This window comes from Haemaphysalis longicornis, unplaced genomic scaffold (genome assembly GCF_048455015.1).
Source record: "Haemaphysalis longicornis isolate Haplotype H1 unplaced genomic scaffold, Haemaphysalis longicornis Haplotype H1 scaffold_7, whole genome shotgun sequence".
In the NCBI taxonomy this organism is placed as follows: Eukaryota; Metazoa; Arthropoda; class Arachnida; order Ixodida; family Ixodidae; genus Haemaphysalis; species Haemaphysalis longicornis.
The window spans coordinates 35,689,876-35,713,581 of NW_027526422.1; the positions used below are offsets into that span (position 1 = coordinate 35,689,876).

Sequence of the window (23,706 nt, forward strand, 5' to 3'; positions counted from 1 at the left end):
AAGTCTCAGGTTAAAAATAATATTGTAATAAGTTTCCTATATTTTTAGGGTGTAAAAATTTATCGCAGATTTTTACCACAGCAAATTTTGTGAAACAGAATTGGGAAGCAAAGCAGGTGATTTTTAAGTTGGGCATTGTACCTCAATGTGCACAACACGTAAGCACTCACTAGAGAGAATGACAGACACAAGACCACCGTCATGGAACAGCCACCAGATCGCAGTCTTTTACGTGTGAAGGATGTGACGTGCAGTATGTACGCTGCTGAAATAAAAAAAGTAACTTGAAAATTGCCACACTGTGGTTTGCTGTGGCAGCTGACTCTGTCTATACACTCATCTAGCCACTTGAGCCATGATCGTAGCTTTGATGTAAAATAACAGTGTGTGCAAATGGACAACTTCATGCTGTCCTGTGATACGCCTTGAGGCATGCTGGTGCAAGACTAGATGCAGTCAGGCATCTTTACTGACAGTGCTACAAAAACTTGCCCAAGCATTTTAGTGGGTCTGATGACGTCCTGTCAAAAAACTAATGCATTTTCCCATAGAGCGGTTGGTCAACTGAGAAGCTCTCATAAGATCTCCAGAAACGCGGTATGGGCGTGAAAGTAGGCTTCCATTGTGTCAAAACGTTTACTTGAAAATCACGAAAAAAAGGATGGCTATAGATAAGACAATACATGCATAAATCATGGAGTGCAATAGTATACCTTTATCTCATAAACCACGTATCGCTATTAATTTTGATCGGCCATGGATGTGTTTAAGTACTTAGAGTGCGAAAAATCATCGCATGGGTTTGTTCTTCATTTCAGTTTTGGTTCTTTGAATGTTTGACGATAGATTGGACGCACTTTTCGTCACAGTTTTGACGCACTTCTGATGCAACTTTGCTGTTAGAAAGCCTTCGCGCTTCTCTCACTTTCTTTGGGGAAGGGATAGTAAAGTTTTGGCATAGTTGAAATGAATCGAGGCACAGACGTCATTACGGATACGACGGCCTTTGCGGCAAAAGTCCACAAACACACGCCATTGCACCAAAAAATTGATTGAACTGGGTTAGTTTGTATACATCCATGGTAAAATAAATTCACACAAAGACAGGCTAAGCAGACAAAGACAAGGTGCCGCGACTAACACTGTTTTAGCACTAGTTTTCTTTCACAACCTTTCAAAAATGTACATACATCCCCTTCACTCACAAAACACTTTGTGATCACACCTCCAAACTGAATCAGGACGTACTTCGAAGAGGATTAAAAAATATCCTTTTATTTTCGCAAGAGTCAGAAAATCGAAAACACTGAAATGACAAAAAGGCAGAGGCATGCTGCTTATAGCATTTTGAGACTTTTTTTTTTTTTTGAATGACCTGGCAAACCTATTTATGTTAACCTGTTCAGAAGAGCAATTGTTCATCTTTGGCTGTCCAACAGAAAGACCACTACGAACGACTTCGCACTGGTGCAACAGCTGTAGCAGTACTGGAAACACGAAGGTGCACTAGACAGCTGTAACCAGCACAAAAAGGTTTCAGCCAATCATGGTAGTTGAACACATTTCATCTGACAGCTGCTCTGAATGAACAGTGTCAAAAGGCAAAAATTTACATGACAACAACCTTATGTTAAGAGGTATTTTACAGACCATCAGCACAAACACAGCCATCATCCCGCATAAGCATCCACACGTCATGTCAAAGGTAATCTCCACATCTTTGCATCACTGCTGAGCATATGGGGAGGGGGAGAGTTAACGATGGCATTGTGATGATTTTAGAGGTGTTCGCCAAACAAAACTGTTACAAAAACTCAATCTTGTGTACATAAAAAAAATTTACCCTTTCAACACGCTTATTTTTTGTGAGATGCTAACGTCACGCAAGGAACTAGAAAATTATGCAAGAAGTGTGGGAGCCAATGCAACAAGTTTAAATATATGAAAAGAAATCAGGTTCTGCGGTTTACACGCTACGCAGCAAGCTCAATACCTTCCATGTAAATGCAAATGTGAAGCCACTTTTCACAGCTCACAAGAGAATTCCACACACTCATGGGGCCATTTATTTTCTTCCTAGACATCAGCAAAAAAAGAAAAGTTCTTTCTCTGCTGTTCAGCACTGATGTGTCTCCGGTCGTTTGGGGGGGGGGGACGGTAACCGCAGTTCCTCGCCTAACCAGCCAAACAAGGCTCCAGACTGCACCTCTTCCTTCTGCGACCAGGGCTGCCTCGTCTGCAGTGGGGAGGAGTCACTGCTGCTTCCGACACATGGTGGCATCTATCTGCGTCACGGTCGGTGAGATCATCATGATCTTCCGCCTGTACATGGGGTCCTTTTCAATGGGGTTGCTGTGCAGGTAGACAGTCGCTAGCTTGGGGAAATTCCTCAGCACTTCCAAGTCCGCAAAGTTGTCGATCTCATTGTTGTTGAACTGGTAAAGGAGAGAGAGAGAGAAAAACATTAAAGCCATTCCACTCAATGCGAAAGCTGTCGAAAGTGTGTAGTGCCGTTATCCGCTCACTGCTACCACCCAATGCAATTCAGATTTCCCACCTTCGAAGTGCTCGCACGCCCCCTGCCTGAAACTGCACCAGCGGCAGTTCTCTTCTTTTTGTGCTTGCTTCTTTTCCCAAGCGTGCCAGCATTGCACTGCCACTTTTTTTCCACTTACTATAGTGAAAACCAACCCAACAAGCGTTCCTAACTAAATGAACGCGGGCGCTACCGGTTAATTACAAATATTTTGCTTCAAATGTACCTATGGTTTTCTTTGCGCTAAGCAACGGGGAGATGTACAACAAGCGCCAGCAATTAACGAAGCCTCTGGGTTACGCTGCGACGATGGAATGCCGTGTGGTTCTACTTGGGTCCAGCGAGCGAGCTACGACGACAAGGTGAGCCCCTAAAGTGCTCTGCTTTTAAAAAAGTAGAAGGTGAGCTCCCAAAACCACTGCCCAGCACACCCTGTTATTAACGCCGCTAGCTTGTTGCCTTCATTAGCGCTGCTCTTGGTTTTAAACCTATCTATGATACCTCTGACAACTGCTGATTTTTCGCTTCAGCGGTGTCCGAAACAGTGCAGTTGAAACAAGAGTGTTTTCAAATGTGTGCCAGGGATCAATGCCTCTACAAAGCCCAGAACCTTTTGTGACAAGAGAAAGGGAGAAAGTTTGGGGCCAAAGTTTAAGGAGGCACGTTCTTCAATAGAACAAGAACAGCTACCCAAATATAAGTGAGCCGTCTGGTTAACAAACAGACAAACCCTTAATGAGGCCCACTTGTACAGGATTCCTAAAAGCACATATGAGCGCATGTTTACTTTATGGAAACGCTCAAATATGCTGCAGCCATAAGTGCGATGTGTAATATGAACTGGGCAAAGGCCGACACTTCGCACTGTGTTGACCCTTATCCTGGGCTCCATCCATTTGTGCTGTTATTACTTTAACCATTCACACGCACACCTTATATAACTTAAAGGGGCCATGAAGACAAAATACAAGTTTGTTTTATTCAAAACATTTGGTGTTTTATAGTTCCCCCAGCACTTGGAACAGCAATCGATGCTTTATTCACTGAAAAACTGAACAATTTAAGGCAAAATTTAGGGTAGAGTCACAGAAGACAATGTTGCTTATGCCATTTGGCCAGTGCAAGCTCAACACGCTGGACGGTTGTGAAGCTATAACATGCATGATGCACGCACTGCGCACTGGTGCTTCTATGTTTCTATGTCCTATGCTTCCTTTTCTCCTGTCTTTAGCGCTGTTTTTCGCTTTAAGCTTCTATGTTTACGTGTGTGTTTGTAACTTCTATTGTTTACTACATCATTCTTACTGCTACAAAAAAATGTGCATTAGGTTAGCTTGTTCTGGAAGCTTGTATGCCCTGCCTGACTTTCATTTGCTTTCGGCTGCCTCAGCCAATCGCACAGCTGCCCATAATACATCACAAGTTCTAGTGCGGGAAATAAGCTATTGGGTCACATGGCCATTCTGTTTTTTTTTTCCTAATTATACTGCTTATTTGAGCTAAGTTTGTGTTAAAAAGGGTGTCGCTTATTAAAATGAGGCGACCTTTCGAATGAACCAACCTTGCATTTTGTCTTCATGGCCTCTTTAAAGAATGAAGCCATCACATAACCTCTACACCCTGACTACACCACAGGAAAGAAGCTTGCTGGCAGCCGCTTTGCTTGTCTATAATGCCCTTCCTTATGGGCCACCACTCTAGCCATCTACTGTGTGCAGAAACCTAAGGGTTGGTCATAGGGCGAGAAAAGCGGGAGATCTTTTTCCATACCCAGAATTCTTCAATGTTGACAAGGTGCGCGAGGTTAGCCAGACGTTTGACCCGGTTCGATGCAAGGTCTAGCGTCTCCAGCTTCACCTGCGGATGATAAGGCGATCTGTCAAATCGCTAGACAGGACAGCACATCCGTCCACAGTGTCCACACTTTGAACCTGATAGACTACTACACTATCACACGTTCTCTTTCAGTCCGTACGCTTTGTGAGGCTGCGATTGATTGAATAAACTCTAATTATCAAGCATCAGGTGCTGATGTTAGGGCACCAGCCCAGTGCAGGACATCTCTGGTCCTTAGCGGAGGACAACCTTTCATGAGATCTTGCTAGGTCTCAGGGTCCAGGGTTGGTCATCCACTGCTCATATGAAGGGGTGATCTTGGGAGGGACGTAGGGTGTTAGTTGGTACTCGCCATACCTGATGGTGCCAAGTGAATGGCAGAATTGCAGGTGGCAGAGTAGCGCGTTTCCAAACACTTCGCTGCACAGAGCACCCCCGTGACATGTAGGATGCGACTACGCGCGCTATTCTTTTGAGCGCCTGCGAAAAGTAACCTGCCATTCTGGCTCTGTAGCCTTCATGTAGAGTACTGAGTACTGGCGCTGATGGCTTGGGTTCGAGCCCCAGCAGGTCTATCTCTAGGTTTTTTTTTTCGTTGCCTATTTTTTTTTTCTAAATGTAATTTTTTTTTCTTAATTCAAACCTACGCGTCGTTTTCGTTAATACTGGTGATTTGGTATGTTTTAGGTCGCTTAATGTTTGAGGCGCAGCCAATGACCACACTGAATTACCGTTCTCCATTGCGCGAACAGCCATGTCACGTGGGTTCTCTGTGCAGCGAAGCGTTTGGAAATATGCGGCAGAGTATACCATGGGGCAAATGATGCAGGGGAGAGTACTAGTGGAATGACAACTGAATCTTAGGTAACTGTTACTGCTCAAACAGCAGGCACTCTTTGCCCTGGGATAGCCCCGTTTTTCAGCCTGTGAGTACTACAGGTGTCTAGCGGAATGAGAATGACAAACGAGGACTTTCCAGCAAAGGGAGGTGAAATCAAACGCTTACGGTAAAACTATAAATGAAATGCCACTCACGTTGTTCTCCAGGTTCTCAATCTGCTCGATGCCATTGTGTGACATGTACAGGTGGCAGAGGTTCCTGTTCTGCTGCAGGCCTTCCAGCTTGACTATTCGATTACTCTGCATGGGAAGAGGGGAAAACAGAGGACTTGTCAGAGCACCCAACAACAAACTTGACCATTACCATAGCCACAACCAATGTCGTCTCCCAGCTATTTGCTGCTGCATGAAGACCTCCCCAAATGACTATTTGCTCGTCCACCTGTCCTGCTTCAACCTCTGCCTTTTCTTCCCCACTAGTATGCTGTACCTTCAAGTACCCTCCACTTACTACCTCTCAAGTACCCTACAGTTGCTTGACTCAATCTGTAAGCAAATAATTGATTGACTGATTATGGGGTGTAGCGCGCCGAAGCTAGACATGGGCTATGAGGCACACCGTAGTGGAGGGCTCCGGATTAATTTTGACCGCCTGGGGATCTTTAACGTGTGCCGACATCTCGAACACACAGGCATTTTTGCTTTTTGCCTCCATCAGAAAAGCAGCAACCGCGGCCGGAAAATGAACTCGTGTCCTTGGGATCAGCAGCACAACTTAGCCACCAAGCCACCGCGGAAGGTTGCAAGCAAATACCAATGTGTTAACTAAGCTTGCATCCATCGTTTGGCAAGCTTGCAGAATCAATTCCCAAAATTAATTTGCCAGCTCAGTACACTCAGACCGTGACATGATAATGTCCCAATTGCAGCTAAAACCTTTATTAAACCGTGAATTTCGTTGAGCCTAAGTTCATACATTTCACTAGCACGAACAATGTTACAAAAATTTAGTTGTGGTAACTCCACCTATTTGTGCGAGCAATCGTGCCTCACCTACATGGCATACATGATTAGAGCACCTATTACGATGGACATGCTTCCCGTTTGGCAGTCACCGACAACGCTATGGAGACACCAATGACCTTTTCTTTCATCCTCACCAAAGTGCTTCGTAAGTGTACCGCTAGCTGGTGCTATCCCTTTTTGACTGGCTGGTAGTGCGTTACAGAGTACGAAAAGAATGCACTCAGCTTCATTTTTCTTACATGCTCGTGTGACAAACAGCCAGCTCTTCTGCTTGACAGAGTGCCATTCACCAGAAACACTTTTAAGAAATACAAGCTGTAAATTTGCTATCGCAAAAATAACACAAAGAAAACGCCCAGCGCTCGTGAGCGCGTGCCTCGCAGCAACCGCCGAGCGTCCCCGGCACACGCAGTGGCTCTAGCAAGAGCGCTGCTGTCAAGCGCTAGGGTGCATGTAAAAGCAACAAGCTCCAGTGTTAATGCTAAAGTTGAAAACACCTTACGTGGGAGAGGCCACCATGATTGTCACATTCTTTAAAAGCCATTATGGATACTTGGAGACATAGCTACTAATGCTCAAATCATTTCCGAGACAACTTGCAGATCCCGCCACTGCTGCTTCGAGTTGGTGACGAAGAGTTGGTGGAAGTCTACAATGCTTAGGGCAGGGCTCGTACGGGCTTCAAAAGCAAAAATTCAAGAGTTTTCAAGGACTTTCAAGGACCAGAAATCACATTTTCAAGGTCCCCCTCTTATGTTTTATCTGGGAATATTTATAACTTTTTCAACACAATGCGAAATTTTGATATTGCCTAATACCTAAAAACATTAATGCACATTTAGATAGGCGCTATGGGTTCATGAATGCTCCCCCGGCTTTATTTTTTATTTCATGGTTTATATTTAGAGGTTTTTCTTTTTTCTTGGTGTTTTGCTGAGGCTGTTTGAGTTCAAAACTTAGTTAATGTTGCCTGAATCTCCTGCTTTGTCAGCAAGAGTATCAGCTGAAATTAACTCAGCAAGTGTTGTTGCAAGGCAGGATGAACTATGTACACATCCACCATTTGCACATAAAAGCAAACACAGATGGAGCACATGAGGCACAGCAAACATGCAATGAAAGGCCGTCCGCAGACTAGATGGAACATGCAAGATAGAGAACAGAAGCCGGCTTTCACGGGATTGTATCGTGACATGAATTCTATTGAGGAGTGCTGCTCCCAATGTTGCCTCGTAATAACGAGAATCCACAACTCGTAACTTCACGCAATACACTGAAACTTGATTGTTACAATGTTTCTTTACATTTTTTACACCAAAAATTAACGACAAACACTTAAAATTTTTGTGAAAAGAGAGGGCCATTGGTTCTCTCCAGAAAAACCAAGGGTTTTTAAGGACTCTTTAAAAATTCCAGGACTTTCCAGGCCTTGAAATTTACACTTCTAAATTCAAGGGTTTTCAAGGTTTTCAAGGACCTGTGCGAACCTTGTGAGAGTGACTTTGCATCCACCACTCGCCGTGAAGAAGACAACGACCTCTTCGATGCATATGACGACGATTACTAGCACCGCAAATGCAAATAAACAACGATACTGAAACTTAACCATTCAAGTCTTGCGTGTGAATGCAAGCTTCCCTGACTTTTTTTATATGAAGGGCGTGTGCAAATCATGGTAAGCTTGGGCTCAAGTTTTAATTTACCCTATGTTTGCTCATATAAACCCCACGAGTAATTGACAAATTGTTAAGAGTACGGTTGGTGTGTGGGTAATACGAAATTTTTGTTCTCCTCCTCTATTCCAGTGAGCTTACTACGACAAGCAGAAGGAAAGCAAAGCTTTGCTGTTCAGCCTGGGCCACGGTGCTCACCTATCTTTATCGTGACGGTGCTTGCTGTTCCAGGTCGAGTGCCACAATGTGGAACTAAGAGTGTTCAAGAGGATCAGAAAACTGGGGCTGCTGCTGGCACAAGTGAGAGGGCAGCTGCTTACAACCTAGCAGCTTTTTGCCACGGAGCAATGCGGACTGGCTGCATATCCTTTTATGATTTGAGGAGGGGATTAATGCGCCTTTCATGTGCGAGTACAAAAATCAGTTTGATGACCATTGATACGTACATATGGTATCTTACTAGACGGATGCAATTGCACGGTACTGCAATTTTATGAAGACTGAACGGTTGCGTTATGAAGTCAATTGTGCGAGTAATACGCAGGAAAGTTCTTTTTTTTACTGGGGGCACAACACGGGTGAAAATTATATGCAGGGGTTATAAGCGATGAAATGCGGTACCTCCTCTTGCCAAAGGGCTCCTCTGGTAAGTAAATGTGGTGCACATAGGCTTCCCTAAATGAAAAGTTCAGTAAAAAATTACTTGGCAAAGCCCGAGAAATAAAAAATACATGGTCTTGAACAAGGCAAAGATTGGCACATAAAAAAAATTCAATACATTGCAAATTGCTTTCAAATGAGGTTCATTCCCGGTTTGCAGTGTACTGTGCCTCCGTGACATTTTGCGTACAGCTTTCATTCATTACAACGCTTTGAAAACTGCCATGCCAGAATACTCCTGCACTATGGCATGCAGCAATGCCAGTAGCACACTGACCTAGGCACGTCAAATCAATGTCCCATTGACCTTAAAAAAAAAAATGTGTGCAAACCGCAGTGTAATAGGTGCTGACTTGATAATTTGCAACTTGGAGTAAACATTGATTTTCTGGTGCATCAAAGCAGAACCACTACTTACTTTTTTGCAGGTCTTCTTTAGTTGCAAAGCTATGTTTCTTGTATAAAAAAAAGTGCAGCATCGTGAGAGAAAGAGAGAGAGACACGCAGTGTACCTGAATGCTGAGCAGTTCAAGCTTAGCCAGGTGCTCCAGGTTTTCCAGCTTAGAGATTCTGTTCTTCCCCAAGAAAAGGCTCTTCAGGTTCACCAAGGTGTGCAGGTTCTCGATGGCCTGCAAGTAACAGTTAACAACCCGACCACACTGTAGAAATGAGCTCACGCCACTGGGTCTGAAATGAGGTCCCGCAGCTAGCTACTACCACAGTTTCCTGCCAATGACGCAGCAAGTGAAACAACACAACACTTGACTATGAGCAGTATTCTGAGTTAGAGCAGCATAGTGCCCTATGTGCTGCTTACAAGAGGAAGCACAGTAAGGTGAACAATTAAGAACTTTGTTGTTAACTGGCAGGTTTTTGCTATGACAGAAAGGATTGATAGCAATGCTGGTAAATGATGCAGGGGGCTGGGTGTAGTAGAGAGTAAGAGGGCAGTGTACCGATGCTTAAAGAACAAGTGAAAACTTGTTATGAAAGATGATCACATTCTAATAGAAAAAACGTCGTTACACACACATAGTGCAAAATTTGAATGAAGAAGTCCAAAATTCCTAAAAACACACAAGATGCCATTTAAGAACAGAAAAGAACAAATTCAATACTCCTGTCCTGCGATTACCCATGTAAAAATCTACCGAGTGAAATTAATTCTGCAGGCACGGTGTGGCCACCACAGAAAACAGAGCCTCTAAAAAGCCTGTTACTAAAGTTATAACAAGGAAATGCAGCTTTCAGAACCACTGTTACCATAGCTCCCACCACCAGAATTGAGGCCTCTAATGTCACATCAGCGTATCTTACAGCAGCTGCAGCAGATGAACTGAGCACATCACTACAGAGTAAGTCACCTGATGGACATAGCGAGAGAGAGAGAAAGAGAAAAAAAAAAAAAAAAAAATCCAGGCATGCTAAAAAGAAGCGTACCTTCATTTAGCTGTGGTTTCACATGTGGTGTTCAAAGGCAGAGCTAATAGAATGGCTTGCCTCATTACCAAGGCAGGCATAATGAAAAAAAAAAAAAAAAAGTGGCGGCAGCCTCATCATAAAGAGCGAATACGAATTAAAAAAAAAAAAAAAAAAGAAGCTTTTTCCGTAAAGCTCTGGCATCTGCAGGTCCTTCCAAACAAACTAGTGTAAGTAGTTATGCGTAGTCACTAAATAGTAAGCCTATTTAGTGACACTAGTTGGTGCCCAATCTGTGCAAAGGCAACCAAACTACTGGAGAAAGAAAGAAGCCGTCAGGGAAGCAGCAGATCACAGCACCTTGATCCGGTTGGCCCCCAACTCGAGCATTTCGAGGTTGACCAGCTTGTCCAGGTTCTCAATCTTGGTGATCCGGTTGTTCACCAGGAAAAGCTTCTTCAGGTTCACCAGCTTGTCCAGGTTCTCAATGCGCGTTAGCCGGTTGAACGAGATGTCCAGGATCCTGGAGAAGGCGCGACACAAAACAAAGCACAGATACATTTAAAATCCTGCAGCTGGTAGTACCACCACAAGCAATGTAAAACTACGCGTCATGTATCACAAAAAAGCAGAACCATGGTATCCAAAGTGCTGCTGTTGAATCTAGATGAATGTGGCCTTAAGGAAAAACCAAAGTTGGTCTAAATAGACAGATTGGCGTCCCCAGAAAACGAATATAGCAGTCTCTGGGGCAGTACCTTTAAAACAATCTCGTAAATAATAAAAAAATGAAGCTATCAGTCACCCAGCAGAACTGATGTAAATGACGACTAAGCGGATGTACCAAGAGACCCGTGACGAACAACAGAACGAGAAGCGCGCACACAAGCTCTCAAAGAAACACGTAAAATCTTTCTATACACGCTAATAAGTCATAAACAATTACAAATGTACAGGTATAATTCAAGCCGTGCTGACATTACAAGCTGCCAAGCCGCGGCGCCGGTGATGGTTGCGATGGTTATTGCAAGTTTGGCATAGTCACATGCTTGTTACTTCTAACAGTACGTATACCAAGGCAGTGCTACGTAAGACCATCTGTAGAAACGCAGATTTGAATGTCTTTTACGAGTTTTCGGATGAAGGCGCACACGCACGCCTGCATAGTAATTGCTCGCAAATGCACACGTACTGCCATTCAGGTGCTTGTACATCGGAGTACCTAGGCTTGTTTTCACACTAGACATTGTGCACGGTTGTAAGTGGAACTAACAGATGGCACCACATATCAAGCCGAGTGCATCGGAGGGACTAGTATCAGACTGTCCATAACGAGACTGCAAAGCATAAAAGCACCCCTGACATCGTTCTCACTGCGGTTGCGCTGTCCACCAGATGTTTTGTAGGTAAACTAAAAGGCCGCACGGCCCATTCACATTGGTTAACCACCGTCGCATGCCCCGTATGGCACCAAGGTTGGCGCACACAGAGCGGCAGCCTGCAGAAAGTGTAGGGCGAGGAAGTTGCTTTGCCAAATGTGCCAAGAGTGCGTCTAGTGGCTCCTGCGGCCACATCAATTCGCTTGGTAGGTTTTAGTTTTCCTGCTAGAGCACACCAGAGTCTCACTCACTTCCAGCCTCCGTTTACGTCACACGAAACGTCATGAAATGGCGTGAGAGATGAAATGCGTTTCTCAATTGGTAATTTCTCCGCAATTACAGCATCTTTCGCAGCCGAATAAACACTGAGAGGGCTACAGGGCAGTTGAACTTTTTCGTCTGAGCCCCACTTTCTAGTTACCTTCAGTGCCCCGTTAAATGACTGAGTAGTGGCTCTTCGAAAGAGACACGTTGTTCACTTGCAGCAATAAAGCAATACTAACTTAGCTTTCTGGTTAAGGCAAAAATATACAAGTGGCAAGCCTAAACAGCTTCAAACATAATCATTGAGAACTCGAGTCTGCTTACATGGTTTGGTTTGAAGGCAAATGCGTAACGATTACCAAAGGCACTGTTACTGCTACGTTGGGTTTGTATGTTTTTTTGCTATTGCTTCGTCTTTTCACACGCGTTGCTCCAACAGGCTACTCCGACAGGCGGACTGGAGAGCTCTCCTCCGTGCGCACCTGTTCTACTCCTGTGCCATCATGTTCACCAGTCACGGGACATGCATAAGGCTAACTCTTGTTCCATTCTGGCACGGTGCCAGGTTAATACTCTGGCCAGCGAACCTGGCTCCTGGTCTGGCTACCCGGGTTCAAATAGCACACGGTCCCATGTTTCAAGTGCGAATGCACTTTATAAGCGACCCTGAATTCCGGCGACCGCCGTCCGTCCACATAGCAACAGCTGCGGGTGCGCGCGCTCCTCGTCTTCCTTGGCAACGGGGGGAGATGGGCGCGCGCTGCCTGGCCGCTGACATGGCACATACCCACGTGGGGGATTGGCCAGGAATCGGGCGTGAGAAGGGCTAATGCACCCGCTTAAAGGAGTACTGACACGAAATTTCAAAGCTGAGATCCGCTCTAGCAATCAAGTACAACGACAACACAAATAGGTGTCTGTGCGTGGCACCTACCCACGTGGGGGATTGGCCAGGAATCGGGCGTGAGAAGGGCTAATGCACCCGCTTAAAGGAGTACTGACACGAAATTTCAAAGCTGAGATCCGCTCTAGCAATCAAGTACAACGACAACACAAATAGGTGTCTGTGAATAAATGCATCTTTCTTTCTTTGTAGTTGTGTGTGTGTGTGTGATCTCTCTTTCGCGAACATTACCGAACCGCGCAAATTCAACTCGTGCATTCGCACTTTCACATTCTTCCCCTCGGGGAAATGCGGGGAAATTTTTCTTTACAGCGGATGATGGAAGCCACTTTTCACGTTTGATGAGGTGTTAAAGGCATTTTCCTTACAATAGAAATGCCCGCTTGCTTAGCCCGTAATGCTCTCTTCCCCCTCCCCTGACACAAAGAACTCACTGCAGGTTCACCAGCGCATCCAGGTTCTCAATCTTGGTGATCTGGTTGTCGTAGAACTCAATTTCCTTCAGTGTGGTCAGCATGTGCACATTTTCAATCTTCTTGATCAGGTTGTTCCTAAACACTAAAACCTAATAGGGGGGAAAGCAAGGCAGAATGGTATTGGCACATCAAAGGGCTGCGTCTGTGGCCCAACTTACAACAAGTGCAAAAAAATCACATGGAAGTGCGCGTTGGTAAATGTTTTTTCAACAAAAGTTTCGCATACACATGAAAACAATTTCACAGCTAGAAGTGTGTTCTACATTAGAGGAACCTCGTGCATAAGAACTTTTTTAAGAAGAAGCCAGTACAGCCAAACAGTCTATATACCGCATTTACTCGCGTAATGAAACTCCCCCTTTCTTTTCAAGAATTTACTTTCTCGTCACCTAGCAAAAAAATGAAGAGGGAATAAGTTTTTATTTCAGTACAGTTGCTGATGCCGTAGACAATCGCAGTAACTTGATATCACGCTACAGTACGCGCAGAAATTGTTAAAACTCATTCTAACAAAAAGAAATCTCAACAGTAGCCGGAGACGTGAGCATGAATGTCGCGGCTCACAGTTTAAAAAGTGTGCGCTTGCGGAGCCCCATCCTCTGAACACAAAACACACCTTCCTGTGTATAGTGTCATGAAAAAGCTGCGGCTGGCCAACTAATCACCAAACTTACTCCGCCCTTCTTCCCTGCTCTGTGCCATTCGGCGACTTCACTATTATGCTTCATGGTTTTGTTGTTCAGCGGTGTTCCGACCTTTTTTTGTGATTCTGGTGTGCACTGTACGATGGGCCGGTACATGAGCTACACAGCCAGTTTTGGTGGAGCATGCGGTGAAGCACATGGAAACCATGCAGCTGGGTGCCACTGCAGTGTTAACCCAGTGCGTGCACACTACTGGCAACAACAAGAGGTTTGGGCAGTGAACAGGGATCGCTGTGTGTTTCGTGGGTCCAAGGAAGGGAAGTTTCCTGGTGTAGGAAAAGAAGTTTTGGAGTGCCTTGACAGCACGGAAGACAATGCGCCGTGGGCCAACAACAAATGTGAAGCGGCAAGCGACTCCAGGGAAGATGGCAGGTAGGGGACGATGGTGAGTAGGGGGCCACTAGCGCATTGTGAATAAAAAAAATTCAATATATAATTACCTACATGTTTTCACTAGAAAGGTAAGGTTTCGATAATGCTTCTCTTAGCACCTTTAATGCATGAAATTTCAACTTTAAAAAATCTGTTGCAACTTTTTCCCACATAATGAATGCTCCCCCAAATTCACAGGGAGTTTTCTGTAATAAAAAGTGGGTTCATTACGCGAGTAAATACGGTACATGCTGGAAACACTATAATGAGCCGGCATGCAGATGACATCCTGGAGTTCAACAGGAATGATTATTACAACAAAGACAAAATTAGGCAACATTAATAAATAAACAGGAATAAGAGGAAACAAACTTTACTTACCTCCACACATCGCAGGCCCTCCAAATTTGCTACTCTGCCAATGCGGCTGTGGTTGAAGTCAACTTCCTAGGGAAGAATGCAAATATATCAAACAAAATGCTGCACAATGTTTTACCTACACACGAGTGCCAATTTCACCGTCGTGTAACCTGTCTTCATTTGTCAAAAAAATAAAAATAAATGGTTCGAGTTGGCTTTTTCCCGCTGCACGAATGTTTTGTGGTACGGTGTTCCCGGTTATTACAGGCAGTCTGGGAGCGCTACAAGACAAATCAATACACAAAGCGTTACAAAAGTGCTACAAATGACTATGTCCCTGCCGCTACTCGAAAGGCACGTTTCCATCCTTCCGCAGCCTGCAGGCTGCCATTTTTTCTTCGAGCCGTAGCCGAAGCCTGCAGTACACAGCAATGCGAAATGCAACGAGACGATGCACATGGTACCATCGAGTGTCAAAAACAATAACAAGCAATGCGAGAAGTCTGGATCACTGACAGCTCCATGCAAGCGGTTTTACAGTACCCACCCAATGGGCCCAGTCATTAGCTGTATTGGTGCAACTTTCCACGATGATTAACATGGCAGGGAAAGGGTTAATCAGAGTAAGGAAGCAAACAAGGAACCAGCCATCTTACAATAGTATCATTGTATGAAAAAACCAAATTGCCTGCAAGAAATGCTAGTAAATGCTTTCGCTACCAGAAGGCTTCCTTGTGAACCAAGCAGATGCATCCTGACGTAATATGGCTAAATGCTAAGGGCAGTACAATAAAACTCACGGTTGAATCAAGTTCAATATCTTCTAAGCTGATTTCATTCACTTCGGGTCCTTTGGGCTTTGGTTGGTCTGAAAAAAAAAAAAAAAAAACCAAAAACATAGTATGGTATTACAATTACTATAAGGTCAAACCTCGTTAATACATACCCGCTTAAAGTGTAATTGAAATTTAAAGGTGTTGTGCCACCAAATTTGTTGCTTGTGCATTCTTTGTTGCAAACGTTTTATAATTCGTTAGAAAGCATGATACATGCTCTCACACGCACATATTCTGAGTGAAAAATTTATTATCGCACGATTCATGTGAACACGATTCGGTTTCGGTTTCTGGGCGCCGATTCAAGCAGTGACGTCAAAGTGTTGCGAGGAGGTTCTGCCACGGCGGCGCTGCGGTACGTTGCGACTTTACTGCGGCGTCTGCTCCCCCACATACGTGCTTCACCACGGAAGTAAACACGCCGACTCGTCACGTCAAGCCGCGACAGCTCCGACGCGGGTTCTTTGTCTGCATCCTCGGATGCAGACAAATGAAAACCATGGATTTGCAAACCATAAAAATGCTAAAAAAACGCTCAAAAAAAAAAAAAAGATGCCTCCGCCGCGAATCGAACCGGCAACGTTGACCGGATGGGCGGAACGCGCGAGACCACTGAGCCAGCGAACAAACGATCCCGCTCCGCGATATAGCCGGTGTACTAGATGGAGGCCCATCCTTGGAGTCGTACGTCGGTGTTTACTAGCTAGTTTACAGAATTCCTGGCTTGTAAACTCACATTTTTTAAATAGCGCTTGCGCAGCAAGGTTCCGCGAAGCCCCCGCGACAGCTTATCGCCATCAACTCTGCTCTTCTGCGAAAGCGCTCGCAAAAATAAGTGTGCCCGGCTGCGACTGCGATTTTGCACTGAAGGGATAGTGCTTGCCGTACTTTGGTTTTACGTTTTACGTTAAAAACCTTTGCCGATACTGATCCCTTATTACCCAAATTACCCTACGTAACTGTTCTTCTGCACGAAACTGACCTTATATTTTCTACAGGCGAGCCGATCGCACACGCATTCCGGGGTAGCGGCGTCGCCGAAGAGCACGGCCGAAGCGTCGAACGCCAAAATACGGATCGCATTAGCGCTAGTGCTGAGTTGTATGGGCTTCATGGAACTTACTGAGTTTATTACCCTCCAGAAACTAACAAAATAGAGCCGCGTTCATTGCGGCACGAATGTTGTCGGGGCGCAGTTTTCGCTTCTCGGTCGATTGACGACGCGTCGTGCGACCAGTCAGGTGACCGGTTTTGTTGGCGTCTTCGGTCGGCGAGTCAGTCACACTACGGCGACTTTCCATCGGCCGACGTGTTTGTGTCGCCGTCGGCGTGGTGTGACAACGCGGTCAGTTGGCCGATGTTTTAACGACTCGTCGGCGTCGCCGTCGTATCGGTATAGTGTGTCGATACGACCAAGCGACCAAACAAACTGTGGTAACTGGAGTTCACGTTCACGTCGCTCGAGTCGCTAGCGTTGTATGACGTCACAAACTTTGCTGCGCTGGCAATACACTGACGTCATGGTTAGTGGCGCTAGCGATGGGTCCCGATTTCCAGAAGAGCATTTAGGTAATTTTTAGAAGCGAATTAAAATATATATTAAGCACTTGCTGTACCCAGCACTTCGTGTTGAGGGTCGTTGCATGCAGAGGAAGCCTACAGCAGGCTTTTTACAGACTTAAAATTTGGTGGCACAACACCTTTAAACGTAGTTGCCAAGATTCCCCAACCCAGCCCCATTGAACGCCATGTATTTGTGGCCCGCGTAAGCCGTAGCCACTCATTGCCCATCAAACGGTTAGTGCATAATATTTTCTTTCTTGTTCTACACGCACAGGCACAAAATCGGCAAAATCTCATGTGCGCAGACGTTTGATGCTCGAGATGCGACGCCCGGACGACTGTCGCCAGCGATAGTGACTTTAAAACATGGTCCCCATGACTTATTTCTTGTTCATGCAGCTGTTGGCAATTGCAGCGCACAAAAGCATGGCCTTCGAGATTAGCTTCCGGTCGGTACGGCCACCACAGTGGCAAGTGAAGATGACAGATTTTTTGCTGCCTACCCACAAATAAAACCTGTCTGAGTGAGTGTTTGTTTGAGAGCAACATGTCAAAGTTCATTTCCGGCTGGCAAGTAGCCGCTAAACTGGCACTGGCGGTTAATAAGTACATTGTTTAGTGTGTACCTGAACGTCCTTACCGGTCGACTACCTATTAAAGGGGTTTGACTGTACTTCGGCTACAGGCACCAAATGAAAAATTCAAAAGGAGTTGCATGCCATTTTACCTTTCTGCTCTGTGTTACCTGCAAGCAGAGACATTAAAAAAAAAATTAACTGAATTCGTCTGTTAGCCCTATAAGTAACTACACAACAGTGATGTAGAAAGAAAGCAATAGAAAACACCAATAGAAAGAAGTCATACCAGTTGGCGGTGCAAAGATGGCGTGCACGGCCTTGGCGTCCCCATCAACATTCTCGCCAGGAGGCCTTAGTGGTGGGTTCCCCTCAGTCTTCACTGCAGCCACTAGCAACAACCAGATCTCATTGTTAGAACAGTGGTCCACACAAGCTGGCATATGGCCTCTTATGTGCCTGTCTTAGAACAGTTCCGAGAGGTCAAAAATGACAAACTAAAGACCCATACATGCTTTGTGCTGACATATGCCACGCACACAATTCTCGCCGACTGCTATCGCAGGGTGCTCAGTGTCATTTCACAGTTAAACCTGGATATAACGAAGTTGACAAAAATTCGCATTTTTTCGTTACATCCAGGTTTTCGTTACATGCAGGTTTTGAGTTAAAGCTCGCGGGAACGAAGCAGAAACCAAACCAATATGCTAGGTATCAGTGATGCTGAACTCACCCTCGTTCAAGAATATATTTCACACTGAAAAACTGCGTGATTTGCGCTTGCTGCTACTATTTGACCACCGAATTCACAAACGTAACTGAGTATCACATTTGCCTTTTATACTTTCGGTGCCTTAACACGTTTCAACAACCAAACTTCTGCTGAAAAGGGCGCCTTTTCGCAAACTTCATGCTCCTTTCTGCAGTCAAAATTTTTAAAGGGATGCTAGCTAAGGCACTATACTGGGCGATGACTTTCTTCTTTCTCGCTGGCCGAGAAGGCATTTAAAATTGTGAGCTTGTCTTAAAAAGCAGCAGAAATCATCCACGAACCCATGCCACAGATATCAGGGAACACACGCAACTACACACCGACAGGCAGGCCTAGCACCGAACCGCCACCACAATCACACGTGGAAACGCACGAGATTGCGGTGCAGGCGAAATTCACTAAATTACTGCATTTTGCCGATTTTTTCAGAAAAAGGGCAAGAAACCTTGACTCATCAGCGTAGCGAATTTGTTACATCCAGGTTAACTGTTGCAACTCCTTCGTTACATAGAAGTCGCCAACACATGGGCTTCAATGAAGGTGGACATGGGGAATTGAAAAACTTCGTTAAGTCCGGGAATTCGTTACACAGAGGTTCGTTACATCCAGGTTTAAGTGTACTTGTGAGGCTATGTTTTTCTTACTGTGTTTCCTTTAGTTACGGCACGTGCAATTGTTTCCATTGCACCCGTTTCTGTTGTTTTTACCGCTGTTGCTACCGATGACAGTGCCACACCATCTTTTGTGACCCGTGTTAAGTAAAAGTAAAAAGAGCCCCTAATGAATACAGCTAGTCAAAGGATGGCAAGGTGTGGCGCTACAAGTGGCTGCAGTACTGCAAGTGCATAAAGAGAAGGCTGGTTGGACTGCGAAAATGGATGGCTCAGCTGTGGAAGGGAAGTCGATATCCGTATACATGGATACAGCAGCAAATGAGAATTTAGGTTTAGGGGAATCGCAGAGCGAGATTGGGGTGCATGAATGCACAGGCAGAAGTTCATGGTTTAGAATGACGTTTTGGATCTTGCAGGTTGAAATGCAGTTTCATGCAGTTCAAAAACCTCTGAAGCAAGAAAGCAATAAGGCTAGTTGAGTAAGGTTTTAAGCACTGTGCTTAAGGTGTGAATTTGCTTTTAGAAATTCAGAAAAAGCTTTCGAAACAAATTTAGAAACAGCTGCAAGAAACAAAAGAGTCAGGTTGTACGTGGCAATGAAGCAGTCCTATCAATCCCTTGAAATGAAATAACACAAGGGTAGAATAAGATCAAGGAACCATTTTTCTACCCTTGCCCAATTTGGCACTGTCCTAGCATGTACCACCTTAGTAAGACCACATCAAACCATACAGCATCATCATAGAGCAGCAGCAATTCCAAGGACCTCAAAATGGAGCCTACGATGACTAGAGTAAAATGATTGATTGATTGTAGGGTCTAACGCGCCGACGCAACACAGGCGATGAGGCGCGCCGTAGTGGAGGGCTCCGGATTAATTTTGACCACCTGGGGATCTTTATCGTGCGCCGAAATCTCGTACACCCGGGCGTTTTTGCTTTTTGCCTCCATCAGAAAAGCGGCCGTCGCGGCTGGGAATCGAACCCGCGACCGCGTGCTCAGCAGCGCAACGCCTTAGCCACTGAGCCACCGCGGCGGGTGACTACAGTAAAATCCTAGAAGTCCTCATATTAATGTAATCAACAGAGTAGTCTGAGAGCCCATAATAGCAGCCTCTGCATTTCTTAGCTGGTTTTGATGGTGTTGGTGATGCCCCACACTATAGCCTTAATATATGGCCTCTCAGGTTTTGAATGCACTCACAAAGTACTGTATTTACACGATTCTGGGTCGACCCCTCCTATCGCATGTCAGAAAAAATTTTAAAAAAAAGGAACACACGAGCACATCGCCCAACCAAAATAAATTGGTCACCTGACCTACAGCTCATCCTCGTTAGTGTCATCATATTCACTAGTGCTAGGGCTGCCGTCACAACTGATGTGGGCCCACACACGTCGTCATCCTGTGTGAGCCCGCATGTTGCAAAATATCGCATCCCAACAATGCATGGAATGGCTGACCATGCAAAAAGCACCCACACACACACAGTAGACAGGGAGGCCCTCTTCACATGTATGCACAGCCGGTATGAGTTTTCGGTTGTCCGCCAACAGCCACCCATTGTATTCGTGGGGCAAAATGTGCTTGAAGGTCTCATTTATGCCTCGTCAGGAGGCTGAACTTGCCCCATAGGACCACCGGGGATTACCAGCATTACAACCACCACCACCAGGAACACGACGCTGCTTTTGAGAGCGCCCCAAAACGGCCAATGGAAGATGCCCCATGTATTACCACAAACCCAGTAAAAGCAGAAAAAAGGAAGCATTGCGAACGAGCATTAGGAACAACCACTACTATATGCAACAGGTAGACTCAGAAAGCAAACACACAGTTTCTGCACCCGATTTCTCATTCGGCTTGACTTCGCCGGCGGTACAAGTTTCAGTTTAGATTGTAAGTTAAACACCAACTTCAGCTTTTCGAATTTGAAGAAGTGGGTCGTCCCACAATTGTGTAAAAACGGTAGTTCAAGTGAGGCAGCATCTGTGCTTTCACAACTGCTGATGCCCCTCTCGGCCTCAACACAACACCTCGTCGGTCTATTCAGCGGCAAATCAGGTACGTGCAGGACTAGGTAGGACTAGGGTGCCCTGAATTAGGCAGGGCAGCATGGATGTAACTGAAGACACCTCTATTCTTCAATACAGAGTGAAACTTTGCTGAAAAAAAGCCTCCAAAACTTGTAGCCATACACCTTGCCGTCCTTGGACTAGCTGTATTCACGGGTGGGCAGTTTTTACTTTTTGCAGCTTGCCATAGCATGCTCATCACTTCACACATGATCATTTCCCCCCTCATACAAAATATAAGGTGAAGGACAGAGATCTCTGTTCCAGTTGTGGCATTCTCTCCTGTCAGCTCACACTGCAGAGGCTGTAAGAAATTAAAATAGACACAGAACTTCCGCTTTAGTTTTGCTATTTGTGGTAGAAAACAGCGCAAGAGACAGGACGGGAGCAGACAGACAAGGACAAGCACTGGACGTGCCCACACTCGTTTCTTTGCTCTTGCTTCATCCTTTGCCCTGTTTTCCACTATGGATTCTTTCTGACTCGCCCAGTTTCGCAAGTTAGTTCCCTTTGCTTTGCGTTTGTATGTGCAAACACTGCAAAAGCAATGTTTGCACATTCCAGTGAGACCATTTTGGCCTCACTGAAACAACATTCCACACATTCCTGAAGACTGCGAAGGCAACTCTAGCGACTAGCTCGGACGTACCATTGTTGCCAGCGGGCACATTGGCCTGAGGGGGCACGGCAGCGCCCGGGGCTCCCTTGTCTTCTGCGCCCAGTGGTGCTGTGGAGAACAATGGCAAAAGGGAAGACGTATCTAAGTTAGTCTCTCAGGGGTACCTTAAACTGCTGCAAGCTAACCTTTTCCTTCATGCTCAATGCCACAATGCACGGTGGTTGTTACTAGTATAAAAGGGCAGCAGGTCTTCTCGATTTGGATGCACCTGGCTCAGCCAAAGCTAAGAACTTGTTTAAAGTTGTCACAGAGAGCAAGTTGAGCCAAGCGCATGACGATCCTTTGGTTGCGAAAAAGGAAGTGTTGACTTTATGTGGAACCTGACAGTGTACCATTTTGACTTTCAGAAGCACCTGCACTACTCTGATGGGGACTGGCTAGCGGAAGAATGCAAAATAGGAAATGCTGTTATGTGACAAAAGCAAAGCTCATGTAAAACCGAGACCAAGTTGGTCCCGCTGACATGCAGTAGTTTTTATGATCTGGCGATAGATCCGACAAGTTTTTGAATACGGAAGCAAAAATGCAACATATGTGGTCAGTGTGGCTGCACCACAAAATGTCGCCGACCAAGATGCAAGAACCTGGTGGAGTGCATTGACTAGGGCTTGCCATTTGACCACTGTGTACAGTGTTTTTGAAAAACCAGTGCAGTGTGTTGAAAACCAGTAGAGTAGTGCAGTGCAGTATAGTGCAGTGAAAAACCAGTGCAGTGTGAAATATATGTGCAGTATTTGAACCCCACAGAATGAGGTCCCCCCCCCACTCTTTTCCCCATGCGGAGATTAGGAAGCACTGCACAAAATCACTTGAAGGAAACGGAACACTCATGTCATTTGCAATTGAAATACCTTGAAACAACACACTATTGCCAGAAATCACTGCTTGACGTAGCTGAACCAACGCGGGGTAACTTCACTTCAGACCGATAGAAAAAGAACGGAGGTTACGGCTTGCAAAGAGGTAGGCTTGTGAAGCTTGGGTGCGTGACCACCTTGCCCCTTTCCAGTTTCTCATCTTCCACGTGAAGGTTGTGTGCGCCAAATTGAAAAGACATGACAACGCCCTCTGGTAGCCTCGGAACAAATACATAAAGTGGTGCGTCCCTGCTTTCAGCTCCCATTGTTAACATACGCACACACTCTCCAGCTCCCTACACTTACAGATTACTCTAAATGCTTTTAAAAGAGGTCTCACAAGTACATGTCTCTTGAGCCCTAATGCTGCCTCTATATACAGAGAGGCTAATTTAGCCGTTACGAGTGACGGATCCAGGTGGCCGTCTTCACTAGGCGATTTTTATGACTACCTATTCGGCACTGAATACTTCTTGCATAACAAAGCAGAGCGCGGGAAGAGAATTAAGAAGCGTTAACTGCGGCCTACCAAGGCGCTGATCACATTCAGAGTAAATTATTAAGAAGTCTGACAAGAACTAAGGCCCCAGGCAGCGCTTGTTTCTACATTTCTTCTCGGATATCTCAGGTAACACTTTATTAGGCGCTCACGTAGACAAGTTAGCAGACACGTTGAGTTCAAAAAGAACCTGCCTTTCGCTCCATGGTCCGCGTCGGATTTAGGCAAATCTTGCGGCACTTGCTTCGGCTCCTCCTTCAGTTCTGGGTGGACCACTGAAAAGAACATGGCCCGTGTGGTAAGCCGTCCGAAATGAGTTCACGTTGCATCTTTGTCACGACAATGGATGCGTGACAATCGAGTGCGCGAGTGTCGCTCGCGCCTCACAGGAAGCGCGTTGCGACGCGAAAAAATTGAGGGCTGAGGGAGGTAGCGTCCCGGTGGCGACGCTGCCACAACTGTAGTCCGAGTTGTAGCTTTACTCATTCCGCAAACGAGCGAATGCTTCGGACTTGGCAAAGTGACACCCCGTTCTCCACTGACGTGCGTCACACGCCGGCGCCGCAGAAAGAAATCGGAAGAGCCTAACGCTTTGGCACCCAGCAGATTGTTAACTGTGACTTTCCAACGACAAACGAGTGGCTCTGAAGCACGGTACTGAAAAATAAGGCACTTGCCTGTGCTATTTCCACTGCGGTTCATCTTTGGAAAGTGGCACCCCCCGACGAGCGACTCCCGACCCTTGCGGCCCCTGGTGATCATTTTGTCCCTGCGCAGTTATTGCAGT

General features: G+C 45.6%; 1 protein-coding gene across 2 annotated transcripts; it reads right to left on the minus strand.

The window, feature by feature from the left end:
* Nucleotides 1–1,254: 1,254 nt before the first annotated feature.
* Sds22 (protein phosphatase 1 regulatory subunit sds22) lies at nucleotides 1,255–23,703 on the minus strand. Of its 2 annotated transcripts, XM_077676742.1 has the most exons (13): nucleotides 23,597–23,703; nucleotides 23,114–23,194; nucleotides 21,534–21,611; nucleotides 17,713–17,814; nucleotides 17,576–17,593; nucleotides 15,250–15,317; nucleotides 14,471–14,536; nucleotides 12,972–13,102; nucleotides 10,351–10,513; nucleotides 9,084–9,200; nucleotides 5,408–5,512; nucleotides 4,307–4,393; nucleotides 1,255–2,435 (listed from the first exon to the last, which is right to left on the minus strand). In XM_077676742.1, the coding sequence occupies exons 1-13, from the start codon at nucleotides 23,679–23,681 to the stop codon at nucleotides 2,253–2,255; spliced, it is 1,284 nt and encodes a 427-aa protein (XP_077532868.1). In that variant the 5' UTR covers nucleotides 23,682–23,703; the 3' UTR covers nucleotides 1,255–2,252. The 2 variants fall into 2 exon arrangements, with proteins under 2 accessions (XP_077532868.1, XP_077532869.1); XM_077676743.1 differs by lacking the exon at nucleotides 17,576–17,593.
* Nucleotides 23,704–23,706: the final 3 nt, after the last annotated feature.

What these genes read in the sequence shown, in the direction of transcription:
- Sds22 (XM_077676742.1), bottom strand. Translation starts at nt 23,681, where the DNA reads ATGATCACCAGGGGCCGCAAGGGTCGGGAGTCGCTCGTCGGGGGGTGC. An exon ending in CGCGGACCATGGAGCGAAAG is followed by an intron (nt 21,612 to 23,113) that starts GCAGGTTCTTTT and finishes TGTTCTCCACAG; the next exon opens with CACCACTGGGCGCAGAAGAC. An exon ending in TTGAGAACCTGGAGAACAAC is followed by an intron (nt 4,394 to 5,407) that starts GTGAGTGGCATT and finishes TATCATCCGCAG; the next exon opens with GTGAAGCTGGAGACGCTAGA.